This window comes from Vigna unguiculata, chromosome 3 (genome assembly GCF_004118075.2).
Source record: "Vigna unguiculata cultivar IT97K-499-35 chromosome 3, ASM411807v1, whole genome shotgun sequence".
Lineage (NCBI taxonomy): Eukaryota > Viridiplantae > Streptophyta > Magnoliopsida > Fabales > Fabaceae > Vigna > Vigna unguiculata.
In genome coordinates this window covers 29215583-29237252 of record NC_040281.1, presented here as the reverse complement: position 1 = coordinate 29237252, position 21670 = coordinate 29215583, and the positions used below count along the sequence as shown (strand labels likewise).

The window sequence follows — 21670 nt, the reverse complement described above, 5'->3', positions numbered from 1 at the left end:
GTATGAATATGGATATGATGAAAATGTTGGATTATCAATTTATCATTCAACATCTCAAAATTTCTGCTTAATTTTATGAATTTGTTAAAATTTCCCAATTTGTAAGACATTGAAAATTTTATCACAATTGTCAACACCCAATTTCGTCCGGGTGAATAAATTTATTTTCAAAAAAATAAAATAAAAAAAATGTGAAACAAAATTTTCTTCAAAGATTTTTCAAACTTTAATTTTAGGAAAAAAAAAGAAAAAACAAAAGAGATGGAAAAAAGAGAAAAGAGGAAAAAAAAAGGAAGAGCCTATTTTGTTATCACACTCATCTTCATGAGCCCAACAACTCAACATATCTTCTACCACCGTTGTTCTGATAGAGAAATTAGTGATATAATTCTAATAATTAAAAGCAATATCTCTTCATAATTAGAATCAATATTATTGACCTTGATTGATTTTGTGCTCTAATTTGCTATGATTTGATCCCATAATGTGTTGTTATCATGACCAATTCTTTCCTTATATTGTTCATTACAATTAAGGCTGAGATTGCATTGATATTGCAATATGTGAATATAAATACGTAGTTTGTCATATGAAAAAAAACCAAAAGATATTCTCTACACTTCTCTAATTCTTTCTCATCATCAATCCCACATACACACCTCCTCTACCATCTCTCTTTCAAAAAAACATATCGAAGGAGGTAAAAAAAAAAGAAGATTCTCTATACTCTCTCTTTCTCTCTCATTAGCACCTACACAGACGCATCTTATTTTATCTCTCTTGAAAAACAAACACACAAAAATATTATAAATAGAGGCAAGAAAAAAAAAGGCAGAAGGTACGTCATTTTTAGTTTCTTTTTCTTTTGATTTATTTTTTTTTAATTTTCATTATTTTGTTTAAATAATAAAAAAATTCCTATTTCTTTGGTGTTTGCTTGACCGCTCGCATTGCATGACACCCATTTTAGACTTTTGTTCTTTTTTTCTAAAAAATATATACCAATCTAAGAATAAAAAAAAGTTTTTTTTTCTACTTTTTAATATCTATATGGTTGCTCACATTGCAATGACATACACATCCATTTTTAAATAACTTTAAAAAAATATGAAAAATTATAAAAGATTAAAAAGATAAAAAAAAATCAAAGATTAAAAAAAAGAATTTATTTTCATTGTCGGTCTGGCCGCTCGCGTCGCATTACACCAATAATAAAATAATACTAAAAATTTGAATGAACGAGTTTTCAAAATTATTAAAAAATATTAATTAAATTAGTTTTCAAATAGTTTTTCAAATAGCTTTTTCAAAAATAACTACGTAACCCTGATTCTCCATTCACATGGAGATACGTAGGAGCGAGGATTAATCCTCGTCGGGCCCAAAAAATCAAAAAAATAGTTTTGTTGTTTTTTGTACATTCTTTTATTAATATTTTTGGGGAAAATTAAATATTTTGAAAAAACCACATAACTTTTGCACATTTAATTAAAGGTACCGTCTTAGGACGGACGTTATGGGGTGCTAATACCTTCCCCACACATAACCAACTCCCAGACCCAAAATCTGGTTTTTCGCAGACCTTGCTCTTTTTATGGTTTTCCATAGTTTCCTATAATAACTATAGTGGCGAATCCAAACTCTGTTTTTTTTTTCAAATTTTACTTTTTTTGGTTCGCCGTCCCATTGCGATTTCGGTTGCGACAAATGGCGACTCCACTGGGGATGCTAGAGAGTCAAACCATTTATTTGGATCTACAAAATTGATGTGGTTTTTCTTCATATTTTTTCTTTCTCATTTTTTTTTGGGTATGTGTTTTTTATCTTTTTTTATATTTAGAATAATTGTATGTATATATTCTTCTTTATTTTTGTATTTGGAATAATTGCCAGGTGTGGGTTTGGGTATACATTGTGTTCTCCCTTCACACACACACACACTTTATTCATTACATGAGTGGGGCCCTATTCCCGGGCTGAGTTGCTTAGAATTAGAGGGGATTGTGTAGCAGTGTCACAGTGGATGTACTTCCCAAGTGGTCATTGTGAGAACCCCAGCTAGAGTTTGTTTGCTTCATTGGTACTCCCACTTCTTGTTGTTTACCAACTGTCATGGGAAATGCCATTAAGTGGGTCATAGCTCTAGTGACCTTGATATTTAGGTATTAGGGAACTATCCTTGTGAGCACATATACTTTCCCTTAAAACTTTAAGCATCAAACCCATGTTAAATAAAGACACTAAAGGGAGACTATTTGTGTCCTTTACCCTCACCTTTCCTTGTATATAATAATAAATTCATCACAATCACACCATTATAAAAAGAAAAAAGAAAAAATGCCGCCTAAGGTATAAGCATGCATTTCATTAGCATATCAGTGAATAAGTGTCATGCGAGGCACAAACATACATTGCATTCCATTTTATGGTCATCCATGGTACCATGATCATAGTTTCAACATATAACATGCATATGCATAATTTAAACAAAACCAAAAAAATGCACTAAAATAAATTCAAATTGTTTCCCATTTTAGTTGTCACCAATTTCTTGGAATATTTCTAAATAATAAAACATTCGTTGGTCAAATCAGTGGATTGAATAAAGAAATAAAATTTGTTTGTTATCATGTCTTTTGAAACATCATATAGTCTTGCATACATGAAATTGCTCAAATTCATCTTCCTCTCCATCTCTCTTCCACCATAAACTTTGTTTTCTTTTTCATGGAGAATTATCATAAAGGGGACACATACCTTAAAAAGGATTATCATAAATTCTCTGAACACAAAAAAAAATGAAGAAAAATCAGTTAGACTAAAAACTCTGAAGGACAGTCTAGGCAAAAAAAAAAGGTGAGAAAAAAAAAGAACAAAACAAGGGGCATCCTGTCATATGAAATCAAGTATTTTCCTGTGAATTAATTTTTTTTAGAAAAACAATCATGTTTTGAGATGATGCGTGGCCATGTTTCTTCAACCAAAAAAACAAAAGTAATTATCCTTTGCTACCCAATTTGATCCTTTCAACAAATTTCTTTCAAATTATCCTAAACAAGGGTCACCCTCACACTAAGGGTTGACATAATGTTTGCATTTCTGATTGGTAGTTCACCAATACAAAAATATCAAAAAAAAACAAAGAAAAAGAAATAAATGATATGGTTATAGAGAAAAAAAAAAGCAAAAGTTTGAAGAATGAGAATAAAAGGTCAAAATATAGAAAGAAAAAAAAGGTTAACAAGAAGTCAAACAAATTCTGAATGAAATATTATTCAAAGATCCTTGTTGAAACAATCCTCACATCACTTGTTTGGGCCTTTACTATCATTTACTTCCATACCCCTAGCCTTGGCCACAATACAAGCCTAATAAAGTCCACACAGATCAAAGATTGGTTGTTATCTTTCGAAGGTTTTAATTTAGAGGAAAATTTTGATTTGCTAACAGGTTTATTCTAAAAAAATATTAAAAAAAAGGATTGAAAAAGTGTGTTCAAAGATTTTCTTTTAAACATTGGGGCAATTTATGTTTCATTGACATGTTTTCGAAGCTCCAAAATCAGCACGGGCAATCAAGCAATTTGGTTAAATTTGGATTGTCCCCTTTCAATTCATTCTTCATGAAATTCCATTTTTGCTCATACAGTATCCTCCGCTCTAAGCCTAAACCTTGACCAACCTTAACATAGTCCATCTTTATCAATCACAAACCCAAACTAGGGCAGTCACTTTGTTTGTGATTCATATATTCCCATCATTCATTTTGAATTGGGGCATTTATTTACGTTGAAGATTGTAATTACATTAGGGGCAACTTGTGAAAACCCTGTCGTTTTTTAATCTCCTCATTTGGGAAAATTCAAGCACACTTTTGCACCCTAAGACCATCGTAGGCTCTTACACTAAGGGAAAATTTTTTAAGTCCCCATCATTTCCTTCATACCATCAATAACTGGGGAAAATCCAAACACATTTTATGCCCCGAGACCAATTCAAATTGGGGCAACTCCCTAGTTAATCTTCATCACCTCATCCAAGCCTTTTCAAGCCCTTGGCAATTTCATGGATGTCATTCAAATAGTGTTTCAAAAGAAATGATTAAAAAAAGGTGTTCATTAGTAAACTGATTAGACCAGAGAAATGATTTGGATAAGTAAAAAAAATCAAATTATAATGATTCCATGAATTAGAAATAACAATGAGATGGAGATCAATTCGAATTTGTTTTCAAAAAAATGCAAAAGGAAAGTTCATATATTTCCTGCATCATACCAAGTCATTCATACATGCATTGAGTACATCAACTTTAGAAATAAGCAACTACATGGTCAACTCAAATTTATTGAGAGTCCACACCTAAGCCTAGTTCCATACTAGCCCCCAAGCCTAGTTTCGCATTATCCCTTAAACCCAATTTTGTCTGGCCTCAAGCCTAGTTTCGTATAGCCTCAAGCCTAGTTTATTTTCTAGCCTCTAAGCATTGTTTTCCTTGCTCTCAAATTAAAATAAAGGAAAAATGAAAAATGAAAAAGAGCAAATTCCACTCATGCATCCACGCATCCATGTATGCATCATCATATATGTTCAAAAAGAAATCATAACATGTCATGCATCATCAAATAATCCATCATACTTCACAAAATCATTGAAAATCATTTCCAAAAAAATAATAAAGAAATTTGAAAAAAAAGTCAGCAATGACAATTTTTTTGTGTAAGTCTTACAAATGTTAAGTATTCACGCAGTGTTTGTCGACACTTTAAGAGCAAAATTCAGGTTCTCCTTTTATACATCAAGACCCTTTGTGAGGCAATGGTCATTAATTCCCTTATGTTTACATCAAGACCCTCTGCGAAGCAATGGTCATTGATTTCCTCATGTTCACATCAAGATTCTCTATGAAGCAATGGTCATTGATTTCCTTGTGTTTACATCAAGGCCCTCTACGAGGCAATGGTCATTGATTTCTTATGTCACATTGAGGTCCTCTACGAGGCAATGGTCATCAATCTCTTTACATCAAGACCCTCTGCAAAGCAATGGTCATTGATTTCTTATGTCACATCGAGACCCTCTGTGAGGCAATGGTCATCGATCTCTTTACATCAAGACCCTCTACAAAGCAGTGGTCATTGATTTCTTATGTCACATTGAGGCCCTTTGCGAGGCAATGGTCATCGATCTCTTTACATCAAGACCCTCTGCGAGGTAATGGTCATTGATCTTTTTCCTTTCGATATAGACCCTCTCCTCGGGAATGGTCTAATATGTTTTTTCAAAAAGTCAGAAAAGAAAATAATAAAACAAAGTGATTTGTCAAATCATGACCCTCTACTTGGTAATGGTCACTGAATCTTTTGAATATAGACCCTCTCCTTGGGATTGGTCTAATCTTTTCTCAAAAAATTTAAAAAAAAAGAAAAATTTTGGATCGGGGCCCTCTACATGGTAATGGTCGCCAAATCCTTTGGATCTAAACCCTCTCCTCAGGATTGGTTTAATCTTTTCTCAAAAAATAAAAAAAAAATTGGATCAGGGCCCTCTACATGGTAATGGTCGTCGAATCCTTTCGATCTAGACTCTCTCCTCAGGATTTGTCTAATTTGGTTTTTTCAATAAAAAAAAGAATTAGTGTGTCAAATCAAGACCCTCTACTTGGTATGGTCAAGTTTGTCTTCAAATTTATCTTCTTTTGAAACCCGAACGAAATTAGGGTTTTTATCTCTACTTATATTTTATTACGATAATATGAAAAAGTTTAATTTTCATATTATCTAATAAAATCTAAGTAAAGAAGGGCAGCTGTCAACACCCAATTTTGTCCAGGTGAATAAATTTATTTTCAAAAAAATAAAATAAACAAATGTGAAACAAAATTTTCTTCAAAGATTTTTCAAACTTTAATTTTACAAAAAAAAGAAAAAAACAAAAGAGATGGAAAAAAGAGAAAAAAGGAAAAAAAAAGGAAGAGCCTATTTTGTTATCACACTCCTCTTCATGAGCCTAACAACTCAACATATCTTCTACCACCGTTGTTCTGATACAAAAATTAGTGATATGATTCTAATAATTAAAAGCAATATTTCTTTATAATTAGAATCAATATTACTGATCTTGATTGATTTTGTGCTCTTATTTGCTATGATTTGATCCCATAATGTGTTGCTATCATGACCAATTCTTTCCTTATATTGTTCATTACAATTAAAGCTGAGATTGCATTGATATTGTAATATGTGAATATAAATACGTAGTTTGTCATATGAAAAAAAAATGAAAGATATTCTTTACACTTCTCTAATTCTTTCCCATCATCACTCCAACATACACACCTCATCTAACATCTCTCTTTCACAAAAACATACTGAAGGAGGTAAAAAAAAAAAAGATTCTTTATACTCTCTCTTTCTCTCTCATTACCACCCACACAGACGATCTTATTTTATCTCTCTTGAAAAACAAACACACAAAAATATTATAAAGGGAGGCAAGAAAAAAAAAGCAGAAGGTACGTCATTTTTAGTTTCTTTTTCTTTTGATTTATCTTTTTTAATTTTCATTATTTTGTTTAAATCATAAAAAAAAATTCCTATTTCTTTGGTGTTTGCTCGACCACTCGCATTGCATGACACCCATTTTAGACTTTCGTTCTTTTTTTCTAAAAAATATATACCAATCTAAGAATAAAAAAATAGTTTTCTTTGTTTACTTTTTAATATCTATTTGGTTGCTCACATCGCAGTGACATCCACATCCATTTTTAAATAACTTTAAAAAAAATATGAAAAATTGTAAAAGATTAAAAAGATAAAAAAAAATCAAAGATTAAAAAAAAAGAATTTATTTTCATTGTCGGTCCAGCCACTCGCGTTGCATGACACCAATAATAAAATAATACTAAAAATTTGAATGAAAGAGTTTTCAAAATTATTAAAAAATATTAATTAAATCATTTTTCAAATAGTTTTTTAAATAGCTTTTTCAAAAAGAACTACTTGACTCTGATTCTCCATTCACATGGAGATACGTAGGAGCGAGGATTAATCCTCGCCGGGCCCAAAAAAAATAGTTTTGTTGTTTTTTGTACATTCTTTTATTAATATTTTTGGGGAAAATTAAATATTTTGAAAAAAACCACATAAGTTTTGCACATTTAATTAAAGGTACCATCTTAGGACGGATGTTGTGGATGCTTATACCTTCCCCACACGTAACCGACTCCGGGACCCAAAATCTGGTTTTTCGCATACCTTGCTCTTTTTTATGATATTTCATAGTTTCCTATAATAACTATGGTGGCGACTCCGAACTCTGTTTTTTTCCAAATTTAATTGTTGGTTTGTCGTCCCGTCGCAATTTCGGTTGCGACAACAATAAATAAATAAATAAAAATGGATTAGCATGTGGATCCACGGGCCAAAACCTATACGGAGTGGATCATACTTTTGAACCTGTATGTTCAAAGCGGCCAAACCAACTCGACTCGCTTTTGCGGTCCAAGTGTGAGGTGGACCTAAATGGGTCAGGATAGCCCACATTGTTATCCCAATTTTATTTTATTGTGATTTATGTTTATTGGATAATTTATCGTGCAAACAGTGAACATTATGTAGGAACATATTTGTGATGCAAACAATGAGCTTTTCCATAGGAAGTTGAGAAATCAGCTTTCCATTATGTAAGAATATATCTGCACAGTAGATAGCTTATGATGCAAACCATGAAATTCTGTATAATTTGTACTGGGGACACATATCCGCTTTAATCTCCCTAAGACGATTTAGGCTAAGGCGTTTCATTTGTTTAAATTTTGGCATGAAGATAGGTTCATCTTTAGTGATATTTTCTTTATCATTTGATTCATCCACCGTAGGAATATCGGAAGAAAGTGTGCTTCCATTTTTATGGGAATAAAATGAACTTTTCTTCTAATTTTAAATTTTGTGTTTTTAATAAATTTTATTCAATAAATATTTAAAAAATTAATATCTAAGTTTAATTATTTATACTCTGCTTTTCTTGAGCATTTAGGAAAAACAATGTACAAAAATCTGAAAAAATTAAACAAAACAAATTAACAAGCCCATTTAGTCATAAAAAAAAAAACTATACAAAAAGTTGCACAAAAGACTGTAAAAAATATTGTCAGACCTATTTATATATAAGAAAACTACAAAAAAAATTAAAAACCTGATGGGGCAACACGCCAAATTTATCATATCAGTTTAGTCTGTTTTCCACCCCTATATCTAACTCTCAAAGTAAATGATTTTTTTTTTCTAATTCCATATTTGTTTCCCAAACTTAACAGATAAGTCTGTTAGCTCTCAAACTTTATTGGAAAAATCACTTTTTAAAATATATATATATATATATATATATATATATATATATATATATAATCTTTCTTTTCTATTGTTAAACAAAAATAGACTAAAACTAAGGCATAAACATTAAAATTGTTTAAAAACAAAAACTATCACAACATTTAAATTGTTTGTCTCAATAGTTAATACTAACAAATAACATAATAGTCACAACTTAATTTTCCAGTATGATATAACCCATTTTTTTCTCAAATTCTACAATGTAACCTTTTCTCACATCTTTGTGTGATAAAATAAAGTCGGGGTTTCATTTTCTCTCCTACCACTCACAAGTTATTTCTTAAAATATTTACAGTTATCGCTTAATTTCCCATCAAGATGTTGCACAGGTTTTTAAGATATAAAATTTCACATATTATAAAGATTCCTAACCCTTTTATTTGATATTTGAGATTCATAATTAGTTTTATCTACATTAAGCTCATTAGATTAAATATTTTTATCCATATCCGCAACAATAATTTTTTCGACAAGCGGAGTCAACAAAACCTAAAAGAAGTTCATAGTTCATGAATAAAAACTGAAATAATTAAACCAGTAATTAAAATGTCAAGATTTATCAATTTCTAATAAATATAAGATATTTTCATATGTAAAAATAATGAAAATTGTATCTGTTTTTACTTTATCGCATATCCCGTAATATATTATTAGATAAATAAACAGGAGATTAGCATGTTAGAATTTCAAAATAGTCAATAAATGTTATAAATTTAATTCATAAATGAGATATTATCGTGCTATTAACATCTCAAAACCACGATTTTACTTTACACTCATTACTCATAAGGTCAAATTTACATCAAACAATTTAAAAAATAGTACTAAAAATTAAAATTAAAAAAATATATGTTAAACAGATAATAGGTTAGTCCGTGAATAGAATATTTAACATTCACATACATATGGATGGGACTAAATATTCTTGTGCATTTATATTAATATTTTAGAAACAAATACATAATTCGCATGTCCACCTATAAATAGAAGATATAAGTAAAAGAAAAAATAGAGTGGATGTTTAGGTTAATAGATGATTAGAAAAAGAGAAAAACAAGTTTTCTTTTGCAGTTGGGTAAAAAAAATAAAAGAACACAAACTGATATATACTAATGAAAAGTATTACCTAATTTATTTTATTGTTAAAATAGTAACATTCCATAAAACATAGTGAGCTTGAAATCAAGACAAGAAATGCCCCGGGACATGGGTCAGTATTATAAGTAAAGATATCTACTTAAAAAGTGAGTTTATTCAGCAAAACCTGGGCGATGGGTGCATCAAATGAAGGTCTCTGCAACTTGTCCATTAATTCATTCATACAGGAATCCCTAACTCGTTGATCTTCACTATCCGTTTGTTCAGCACAGATCTCTGACGCTTCAAATTTGAAGCCATAGAAGCAACCTGTCACATTTTTTGAGGCAGAGAGAAAACAATAAGAAATGAACATTACTGAAATTTGGGGAAACACACAGATATAGTTGGCTTGCCTCAGCTCGAAGTGCCAGAGCTTCACGACTTGGTATATACCGCAGCTTGTCTAGCAAATCTAAAGCATGATAAATGAAGGTAAATTCCAAGGCCACAATATATATATATATATATATATATATATATATATATATATATATATATATAACACAATCGCCAAAGCAAATAAAAGATATGATGGAGCTCCTGATTTTCTTTTTAAACAAAAAAAGAATGAAAATAAGGTATAAAAAATTGTTAATTTTGTGTATAAGATGACATCAGAAGTTATTATTACAAGAGTCAATAATTTTAATTACAGTGATTCATGATTCGATGACATCACAAAAAAAAAAAAAAAAACTTCTCCATTATCATTATATTCTAATTAAATTCTACATTTTATCTCAAGTTACTTGAAAGAAAGAAGAGAGAAAGATAGCAATACCAGAAGCGCGGGTTTCAACCTTGTATGCTGATTTTGCCAGCTGTTGAAATTGGTTTCCAGCGCTCCTATGTACATTTATTGAAATTGAAATTAATGAACTTCTGACATACTTAGCAGTATTAAAATCACAGATCCTTTCTTTAACTAATGATACATACTGTAGTTCGGTATGCCCGTATTTCATTTCCTTCTCAGCAAGGGCTGTCCTTTGAAGCAATTTTACACTCTCCTTCTTCAGTAAATCCACCGAGAGGTTCAAGTCCTTTACACTCTTCTCAGTTCTAGCAAACCGTGCCTTCATATACATTCAAGTGAAAAGATGAAAGAAATAACAGAATATGCAATGGAGAAATATTATTACAACTTTTAATGCAGAACTGATAGGAAGTCAAGACACAAAATAAGGAAAGTGCACGTGATGCATCACAATTTGAAAGTAGTAGTACGTAAGAACATAGATAAAAGTGATGCATCTTAATTGTTCAACCAAGTAATACCTCCTCACTCTGCAATCGACCAAATGTGTGACGAAATAGAAACCTTCTTGGAGCTACAAAAACAAAAATTAATTCAGTTTGATTGAAACAAATACAAACTCAATGGATACTTGAGATACAGAAAACAGCATGGAAAAAACTGGTTCCTATCATGAGAAATAGAGTAGATCATAATAATCACATTTCCCACAAAGATACACAACAAAAACACAGACATGTATACCACATTACATCGGTCAGCTACACAAATCAATAAATGGCATGGGCTATATAAAAGAACAATTTAAGCAAAGATATTTTTAAATGGTTTCTTCTACAGTTTTCTTAGGTCGAATAATAAACCCTTACTGTGTCTTACATCAGTTTCCCTTTACTTGAATTTTTAGTTCATTCTTGAAATCTTTCACTCTATTCAAAGTTTTTTAATTTGTTTAATATTTGAAAACATTGAAATTATTCTGTCTTGACCTCCAAAATTTGAACAATTAAGATCCCTACCACGAGCATCATTAATTGATTAATATCTGACTCAATCAATCAATATTTTCTAGGCTCAATTACTCTGGCAAAGCCCCGGACATTTACTAAATTTCCCTTTTTTAATTGTGAGTCCTCTTATAAGTAAACATTATAAGAGGAGAAACTAGAAATAAGGCTTTGCAGTAAATAAAACAGTTATTATAGCAGTTGTTGATAGTTTCCAACCATTTTAGCAGTTTTAATGTTTTATTAGGAGGCAAGCATAGTTACAAGTGACAGCACAAAATAAGGAAAGGGTAGAAGGGAAAAAGGGGGGTAAAGAGAGAAATCTAGGAAAAGCTCTTGGTAAATTGGAGGGTGTAGTGTTCATGATGTTGTACAATTTCAGTGTTCTATGTAAATTGGTAATTCAGTACCAGTTTCCGTGAATATAAAGTTCATTTCATATTTCTATACCAGATGGTTTCTATCAGATTCTTAACTTGATTTTATTTTTTAATTGAACCATTTCGTCTCCCTGAAATTATGAAAAATAAATCACAAGGACCTATTTAGTTTCTGAATCCAATATCATCATCACATATGTAGATTTGCATTGAGTATTAACCCCTTCAGGTTTTGAATCCAGTATTTTTCAACCAGGTTCTTCAACCAATATTTACACCTCTGCAACTCCACTCAACCCAGATAATTTTTCACAAATTTCTCTAGACTTTATCAGACAATTTTATTGCAAACAAACACATCTGACTTGAACAACTAATTTTTTATTACAGCAGTTAGACGGAAGGACCCAATTAAAAAAATAGATTAGTCTTAATTAAACATTGCAAAATATGTCAAGAACATATGTATGTGTGTGTGTGTGTAGATTAAATCTATTTTTTAATAATGAAAATTCCAAAAGCTGGTGTCTAAAATGTCATTGTACTGTTGAAATTTTCCAAGAGGAAAGCTTTCTGGAATATATTATGAATTTAATTTATCCTTGATTAGGCATTTCATCTTCCATATATTTTGTGATTCTTGATTGTATCAACTAATAACAAGTTACCCATTGAAGTCTTCATGTTGTAAATCAGGTGCCTTTTGAGGATCTATGATTCATCAAGATATTATAGATTGGTGGAAAAGCTCCTTCTTCAATGATCTTCTACTCTAGACTACCTTCCTGCCTATACGGGCAAGTTTGCCTTCCTTATTTTCCGTGTAGGCTTGAACATAATGTTTTTCACTGTGATGCGTGCGTTACTCATGACAAATATTCAGTACAAATCCTCACCACGTCTTTATACCACTAGATGCCAGGAAAATAGAAAATAGAAAAAAGCAGCTTCGAAACAGAATTACAGCCAAAGTTGGAAAAATATATCTTAAGGGCTATTTATACCAAATTAATTGTATACTACCAAGACTAAGCCAAATTATACAAGTCACCATCTTAACCCAACTTTTTAGTCATTAAAAGTTTAAATGTCATGTGACTACACTGGAAACTACATTAAAGACAAAAAAAAAGTAAAACAAGAAAATAATCTGAATACATAAAGAAAAAGAGCATGTCCTGCATTAGTTTCCCCGGTTTTGCCACAATATGGTAATATGCATCAAGATACATAAATATAGAATGAAACCTAAGAAAAACTGAAAGGCGAAAGTAAAATATGTTACTTGTATGTGAAAATGATAGCAGAACTGTTACCTCGCATAACCAAAAGGGCAGTAGAAATAGCTACTCCTGCAGTTAAACCTGGATTCTCCTTTGCAATCATCAATCCATCTGCAAACGGCTAAGACATAAGATGATAAACCAGTGCCATATGTAAAAGATCACCACAGAACAGAAACAATTCAGTTGTTTTATGGTCAACAACTTACTTGAAGATTAATAACACTCAGTGTGTTAGCTCATCTAAGAAAAATAAATTGAAAATAAGATTGATAACATTCATTCCACAAGTAAAATATAAATTCAAAAGATATCTGCAATCCTCGTACTGATAGACGAGAGGCTCAAGAGTACTTGACTACCAAGGTAAGAAAATTATCCTACCAAAAAATAACAGGAAAAAATTAAATACAATAAAAGCATGGAAATGCCCAAATATAGAAATGGTGCATGATCTTTCTGCAAAAAAGAAACCTTTTAGAAACAATTATTAATTGAATACCAAATAGATCCATAAACATAAGCTTTGACATAACAAGTATAGGTACAAAGAGCAATCCAAAGAAATGAAAGCATATCCATAATTTTTTTAAACAGTCGCATATTTTACACACTGACATAAACCTTTAACCTTACTTTTGCCAAAATCTTGATACTGAACCAAGATCATAAAAATTAAAAGACATAACCAACGCTCAAAAGATCAATTGTATCAATTTTTAAATCACCTTTAACTTTATTGAAGAAAGCGTCTTCATATTTCCTATACTGTGATGCTGCTTCCGGTAAAGAATTCTACAAAAGAATAATGCATAACCAGATGAGTTTTACAGCCATTCATATATTATCAAGGGATAAGAAAATCAAGCTTCATTACTTTAGACAGGGCAGGTTAAATCATACGATAACATGTCATTAGAGCTCCAAATAAGTTCAGAGTTTCATTTTTCCATATGACTATACAAAGAAACAGGAAATTAAATTTTAAGTCTAATTTAATGTTTGATTGAATAATATAGACATTATAAAAAACAAGTATAATATAGCTGCTATAATTTTAAAATTGAATAGACATAAATAACAGACTAATACTTTATAACAGACAGAGATAAGGTGGCAATTGTGTTTCACTCAATGAAAACCGGGACAATGAAAATGATAGCGATGGTAAGGGCATCATGAGAAACAGGGTTAATGGTGATAGTGGAAAAGGTCACTTGCCAGTGATGATGATGATGATGATAAATTAGGATTAGTGGTAGCAGCGACAATGATAGAGTAATTAAACAACCATGCTTTCTGACCCAATACTCCCCCAAAGCTTCCAAGACTTCTTTGTTGTCAACCTAGCCATGGTACACAAGGACAACTGCAAAACTTGTTCAGTACCATCTCCCTGCTCTTTACTGTCTTCAGTCTTGTCTTGAAATTCTCCAAAACTAGTAATGTCCTCCTCGGTTAACAACAACATGTGCAATTGTTTGTTTCTGCATGTATGGTTAGGCCCATACTATTCATCACAGCGAAAACAAAGGCCTTTCCTAAGCTTATCTTGTAGTTCAGAATCAGATAATTTTCTAGAAGGAACCCTCTTGAATGCTAAGTTCCAGCCGTACTACTTGTAGAACTAGCTTGTCTCCACATTCTTCCCTTTGCCTTCATTGAAATTAGTCGAGTTCCCTATATATCTGTAGAAAAACTTCTGGTGGCGGCATAAGGTTTATAACCACTCGCAGATTTGGTAACTGCGGTAGAGCCTCCTTTAGAACCTGAATCTTTTCTTCCGCCATTTGGGCTTTACACATTAGTTCAGCTAAGGTACTGGGGTCATATAATTTGACTTCTGCTTTAATTTCATCCTACAATCCATTTAAAAAGATTCCCACCGAATATTCTTGCTCAATTCCTTTCAAAAAGCCCTGCATATTGCTTAAATTGCTCAATATATTCCTCTACTGTGCCACTTTGGTTTAAGCCGATCCAGATTTCAAAAGGATTCTTCAACATGGTTGGTTGGAACCACTTAAGATTAAAACAAAGAAAATATATGTTTAGAGGGCTTAAAGGACCCTTCTCATGTTCTGCTATTTATATTGATTAAGAATTGATACAATACCGAGTGGAAGGTCAAGAGATTGTCCTAGACTGCTAGCTACAAAACTAGGAACAATAATTAGAGATAACCCAACGTACAACTCCCTACTTTAGGCCCACTGACTACACTAACATAAGTAGACCTAATAATTATCCCAACAAAACCTTCGTACCACTGCCACCTTGAACTCCTCCCACGAGGGATTCTGGTTGCATGTCTCCCACCATTGAAACCAGTTCAGTGCTTTCCCTTCCAAAACCACCATCGTAGCTTGCATTTTTTCGTCTTTAGAGACCTCTTTCAAGCTGAAATAGCGTTCCAAGTGCGTAGTCCACCCATAAGCTTCCTCACCCACAAAGACTGGAATATCTAGCTTTCTCCAATGTGACTGAAAAGAAACAGGGTCAGTGGCCTCCTTACTACGTTCATCTGTGTGGTTATTCCCTGTGGAATATTCATCATCATTCTTTCCCCACAAGATAGTTTTTCCACTAGTGTTGTCAAGCCACGCAGCACATCCTCCACCCTTTGAAGGCAATCTTGGGTTTCGTTCTCAATTATATCACAATCTCGTACCATTTCTTGGATCATCTTGTCCAAGACATCTAATCTTGCTTCCATTCGTGTATTCACCATACCCCGGGTTTCCCCTCCCTTTCATAGCTCTAGATACCAGTTTGATAGAACTGATATAAACACAGAACACATAAAACTCTTCTTTATTGAATACAGACTATTATCCTGCTAATGTGACAGGGACAATAGCCACACACCAGACTAAGAATGATTACAAGAGATGCCAACATAGCACTCCGAGAGACCTCTCTCTCAGCCCTTCCTACAATCCTTCTCAAGACAAGACTAACTCCCCCCTAAACCCCCTAACAAACTTAAATAAGTCTGTTACAACTGTACCTTCTAACAGACTTAATTATCCGTTTTTTTCCTTCTTTTGTAAACAATGTCATATCTATCAGAATCAAAGTGCATCTTAGTCATTGTGGGTGGTGATATTGCAGTAAACCATTCAAGATACAAACAACATTTGATATTAGGCTATCAAGCACAATTTTGTTATTTGTCATGCATTGTTCTAGCAGATAAAATGATAAACATTCAATAAAAAAAAAAAAAAAAAAAAAAAAAAAAAAACAATGATTCGAAGATAGCTAAGTGACAATAATTCACAATCTCGAACAACAAAAGTAAACTAAATTTATGAACAAAAGAAATTCAAAAACAACAACCAACGTCAATGAAAAAGATTGTATATAAATGATAAGGTTTGGATTAAAAAATGTATGACCAGTATGGATTATAATAACTAATAGATTCTAGTTCATTGTTGCAATAAAACCCCACCCATTAGCATATTTTCTCATTTCTGCAGGAGTCTGAACTATAAATTCAAATTTATGATGTTTGTTAACAAGTAATTCAATACACTTGTGTATACAACAAATAAATCGCAGTAGATTTTAAATGCATAATTCAAGTGTGTCTCATGTATGCATAAACTCTGCCCTTTCTGGTTAACAACACTTTTTAAAGGGTCAAATCTAGGCCTTCTAAAAAGCAATTTCGTAAAATACTAGGAATTATGTTTAGTTAAGTTTCACAAACTTACATGGTTATATAACAATATAATATTCTGCATATGTATAATTATTATCAATATTAATAATAAATTTTGTGATGAAAAAAATAATAATTTTTAAATTTCATAAGTGGTGGACATATTAATTCAAAATTGCAATAATTTAAATAAAGTGAAATAAAAACAAATATAAGTTGAACAAATATGCATAGGCTTTCATTATTATTTAATTATTTTATAAAACACTATTAAAATGGTAGAGTCTCTGTAAGTACTCTTTCAATAATTTATGAAGAATTGAATTCTAATACACCATGATTTTCTTTTTTTGTTGCTTTCTATAGAATTCCTACCAACTATGTTTTTTAACTCATTGATCATAAAGGAGTCTACAAATGTTAAAAATCAATCACGACAATAACTCAGAAAAATAGCAAAAAGCAAATACTTGAATGTAAAAAGAAACTTTTGAAATTGGAATAGAGAACTCTCCTGCTATCACAGTTAAGATTCAGAAAAGAATGAATGCGAGAGTACTAAAGTCTCCCATATTTGGGTGAGAATGTTGATTCATGTTGATTCGTTCGGACTGACATCTATAGATACAATACAAATAAAAAATCGCACAAATTCCATACAAATTCAATCCACAAAAATAATTCATTGAAATTTATAAAAATTTGTATGATTTTGAATATGAGATGATTAGTTTTTAATCTTTCAAGATTTCAAATGAATATTAGTATCATATAATGGCGTAGTGCCCACAGACAATTCAACCCTGTAGTGTAAAATATTTTACACTGCTATAACCTCGTCCCTCCTTGAATAACAGTCCGTATACTATACTGAAGGCAATCCCTTTGATACCCTCATTCCTTCCTTTTCTATTGGATACAGTGAATGAAGAGAGGAATGGAAACCCTCACTCAATTCGACATCCACCTCCTAACCAACTAACAAAGAAATTCAGCAAGCAAGGAATATTATGTATCTACATTGCGAATAACGGAAATAACAAAGAAGATCCCAATGAGATGAGAAGAGGAAGGGAAAACCTGAAAGGCATGGAACTGAGTTGTGGAGCTATGTTGCACAGTCCGAGCAGATTGAAGTGCAGAACGCTGAAGATTCTCCGCAATGGTGGCCAGTGATGGTGGAGCGGATTCGGGGGACGTGTCTCCATCGGAAGAGGACGACGAATCTGCCTTTGCCATTGTCGGGTAGGGCGTGGGCTTACAAACTATGCCTAGTTAAAAAGCACACTTTACTTAATTGCATCTTGGTGTGTATTACAACAATAAATTTTGTTTTTCTTAGTTGAATTTATAACAAATAACTATTTTTAAATATATAAATCAATTTTTTTAATAAATAAAAATAATTTATAAATAATTTAATGTGTAATATCAAAATCAATATGGCGTTGTTTGAATGATAGTTGAACTCAAACATTTTAACTAAGGTGTAAGATTGACAAAGTCAACGGATGTTTCTTAGTACTAACATGACCATAATATATATATATATATATATATATATATATATATATATATGATAATAGTTATGAATAACCTGATTTTTTCCGTAAGTAATTTGAAAATGAGCTATTGAAGCATATACAGTCTTTAAGATAAAATGTAAGTTTTAATTTATATGTTATGTTTAAGACATTTTTGTTATGATAATAAATAATTAGATGTTACAAGTTTTAGGCAAAATACGCATTATGTTATATGAAATCTCAAAATAAGATGCTATAAAATTAAGTTATATGTTAAATACACATTTGTATGAGATAAAGACTTATGAGACATAAGAAAAAGACAATTAAAAATTGTGGTATCATATGAATCATATTAGATAAGTCTTATACTATTAACTACCTTAAGATGTCACACTTTTTCCTTAACCTCTTACTTTAACTATGTTGAAAGTCTCACATCAATTAGAGATATGGCTAATTTAGAGTATATAAATGGATACAAATTTTATCTTACAAGACGGGTTTATAGGTTTAAGTTAGGTTTAAAGTTCATTCTAAGCATGGTATCGAAGTTATTGTTAGAGCATATCCTAACGAGATTTGTTACTTATTGGACATATTGTTTCACCCAATATTGGACCACTATCGGATCACCTATTAATGTAAAGTTTCACACTTGAGATGTATATATCTCGACTGGAAGTCCTACACCGACTAAAGAAGACCAATTTAGAGTATATAAGTGGGTGGAGTTAATAAGAACAAGTTCTTGATCACCAAGAATAGAATAACCACTTAAGATAAAGAAACAAATTATATTTGTGGAGAAGTGGAAAATCATATTCATACGATCTTTGTTGTGCATTGTGAAAGAGATACACCAGGGGCAAAAAGTTGTAAGGTTGAGTTAGATTCAAAGTATATTTCTAAACATGAACCTCACACCTTCCTTCTCCTCGACCATGCACGTACACTTTTGCCTACGAACCCTAATAATGGGTTGGTAGGAGTGGATAAGAGTTGGGGGTTGAACTTCCCTAGTTTATGAGAACTTTGTGCACGCACTAGTTTGCAATGGTGGTTGTGGAGCTCATTGGATTGTCTTGTTCAAGATCATGGATACAAAAGTCCTTGTCAGTTAAAAATATCGGCGATAGAGACCTGAGTTAGAACTAGATTACTAAGTTGATACTTTCACATATTGGTTTTCCACCGTAAAATCCAAGACCACGGTATTCACACCCTATTTGTCCATGGTCGCATCTAACTTGTATGTTGTCCACAACCTGACCGAATGAGTTCCTCGATAAGGTATTTTAGTTGGTTGCTTTCCTTGGTGGTGTTACTCATGTTTTGGTGGTAAATGTACCTTTTATTTGGGTTTGCATAACAAGGAGAATACTTTGGTTGTGCTTCTTGGAGGATGACATCTCAGCTAGCGTTCAATACATGTCGTACTTGCTTTCTCTCTATCGTTTAAAGGTTCAAGGTTTAGGACCTCTTTTGGCTTGCTTTTTGTTTTCCTCAATAGTAATGTATCGAGTTGCACATGATCTCAAGGAAAAGATCTGGCTAAAGTCCACATAGGAGGGCATGCATCAGGATGACGAAATATAGGTCAGGCACCTCTTTAACCACAACTATAAAAGATTTCATGAATCAGCATAGAGGTTCATGATCTCCTTGCTTGATGTGTTTAAGGGAGATCAATGATGCTACTACAAGTTTGTTATCGACAAACTTTGTTGTAAACATGATGTAGAGAGTGCTAAATGAGTTGATGGACTAAGGTTGGAGGGCTGAGTATAATTCCAAAGCTTATTCGTCAAGGTTAGTCACAGAGAGCCAACAATGGACCTTCATGTCACAAGAATATATGTTGGTATAAGTTAGTATGCCTTGATAGGTGATTCTAGATTGATTGTCCCATTGTATTTTTTAACATTGGTCACTATTTTTCTAGGGATGTCTACCTCCTTAATGTCCGAAGGGAAGGGGTGGAAACTATCGAGATGTAGAGGACTTGATTCGAGTAGGTAGTGGTTGGGCTTGGTTTGGAGTGAGGGAGGCTTTGACCTCCCTAATTTTTCTCCATATATATAAAATAATATCTGAATAAAAATTATTATTCTTTTTTTATTAATTTTAATACATTCTATATTTTTGGCTACAACAAAAAATTTTCAATATGTTTTCGCACCCACAATTATTTTTCTCAAGATCTACCACTACGAGTAGGGTCCTTGGGGTTCGTAGGTTGTTGGGCAAGAATCGCGCTCTCGTATGTTGCTTAGTCTGTGGGTAGATAGACCTCATGGATCTCGTGCTACGCTTGTGAAATCTGGTGGCTTTTTTCGACCTTCATTAAGTTAAGGTTTGAATGCGTGAGTTTACTACTCGTTCTCGTCTTTTTGGTGATTCTTGTTTATGTCGACGTGTCACCCTGAGTTTGTTTGTTCATTCTCGACATTTGGGTGAGGAGGAGTCCCCTTTGTCTCATGCTGTGTGAGATGGGTTTTTTCCTTTTCAAATGTTGGGTATGGTGTCTCTAAGTGACAGGAGGTTCTACCACCCGATTGGAATTTGGGGAATGTCTTCATGAGAAGACTCTTTTTCAAATTTGTTAAGCTTATGATTTAAGGCCTAAAGTTCTTTGTGAAGTTGAGCTTGTAGTAATTTCATGTCTTTGTGGTGTTGCACTCGAAGTTGTTTAGTTTGTTGGATGATCGTCTTGTTCTTGACTTTGTTGATGGTGTTGGGGTCCAATTCTAATGTAAAGGATGTGGTTCTTGAGTTTGACGTGCCAGGGAATGTTTTACCAAGGTCCCATGATAGACGCTAAATGTTCTTACAAGAATTCGTTGATGAATCTTTGAGGTGGAATTGTTGCTTTTGAATGTTAAACTGCTATTGTCGAGTAAAGATGCCAAATAAACTCATCCATACAGGTATTATCCGAATTTTTCTCGTGTTGACAAGTAATCTTTCATTTAGTAGATATGAGTATACATTATAAGAAAATCATTAAATAACAACCAACGTTAAGGACAAAAAATAAATAGTCACTAAGTGACTACTTTATATACTAATTTATAAATTAAAAATTATTGATATCTAAAATAATTTTTATTATGAATAAAAATTATAAATAATTTGTGTATTAGATTATAAATTCATTTCTTACATTAATTACAAAGGTTTTAACCAATTAAAAATTAATGAATTTTAGACCAAATTTTTATAATATTATCTATAATTTTTTTTTAATTTTTAGTTTATTATTTTCAGATAATACACTCAGACGAAATCTATATATTACTCTCTTATGCTTTAAAATAATAATAAAAACCTTCGTGTCTAAATTTTGTATAACTAAATATTTCCATTCTACACGTCTAATAAATCATATTGAGAGGAAAATATTTATGTTGAAGTACATATAATTAGTGATTGTTTTTTTTTTTTATTAAGAATGATGGTACCTGCTATATCCTCCTTATTATTACATCTTTAAAGCACCTACCATGAGTCTTCGA

The 21670-nt window shown here is 32.0% G+C and overlaps 1 protein-coding gene across 1 annotated transcript; it reads right to left on the bottom strand.

Moving 5' to 3' along the window:
* Window positions 1-9474: 9474 nt before the first annotated feature.
* On the bottom strand, window positions 9475-17947 carry LOC114176511 (RGS1-HXK1-interacting protein 1). The gene is made up of 8 exons (XM_028061574.1): window positions 17707-17947; window positions 13685-13751; window positions 12990-13067; window positions 10808-10860; window positions 10469-10605; window positions 10311-10375; window positions 9883-9941; window positions 9475-9796 (listed from the first exon to the last, which is right to left on the bottom strand). Exons 1-8 carry the CDS (start codon window positions 17863-17865, stop codon window positions 9707-9709), a joined length of 708 nt encoding a protein of 235 aa, XP_027917375.1. The 5' UTR covers window positions 17866-17947; the 3' UTR covers window positions 9475-9706.
* Window positions 17948-21670: the final 3723 nt, after the last annotated feature.

Excerpts from the sequence above, each read along its gene's own strand:
- LOC114176511 (XM_028061574.1), bottom strand. The coding sequence starts at position 17,865 with ATGGCAAAGGCAGATTCGTCGTCCTCTTCCGATGGAGACACGTCCCCC. Across the intron at positions 13,068-13,684 it reads TTTCTTCAATAAAGTTAAAG|ATGGATTGATGATTGCAAAG; the intron begins GTGATTTAAAAA and ends AGCCGTTTGCAG. Across the intron at positions 10,861-12,989 it reads TGCCCTTTTGGTTATGCGAG|CTCCAAGAAGGTTTCTATTT; the intron begins GTAACAGTTCTG and ends TTGTTTTTGTAG.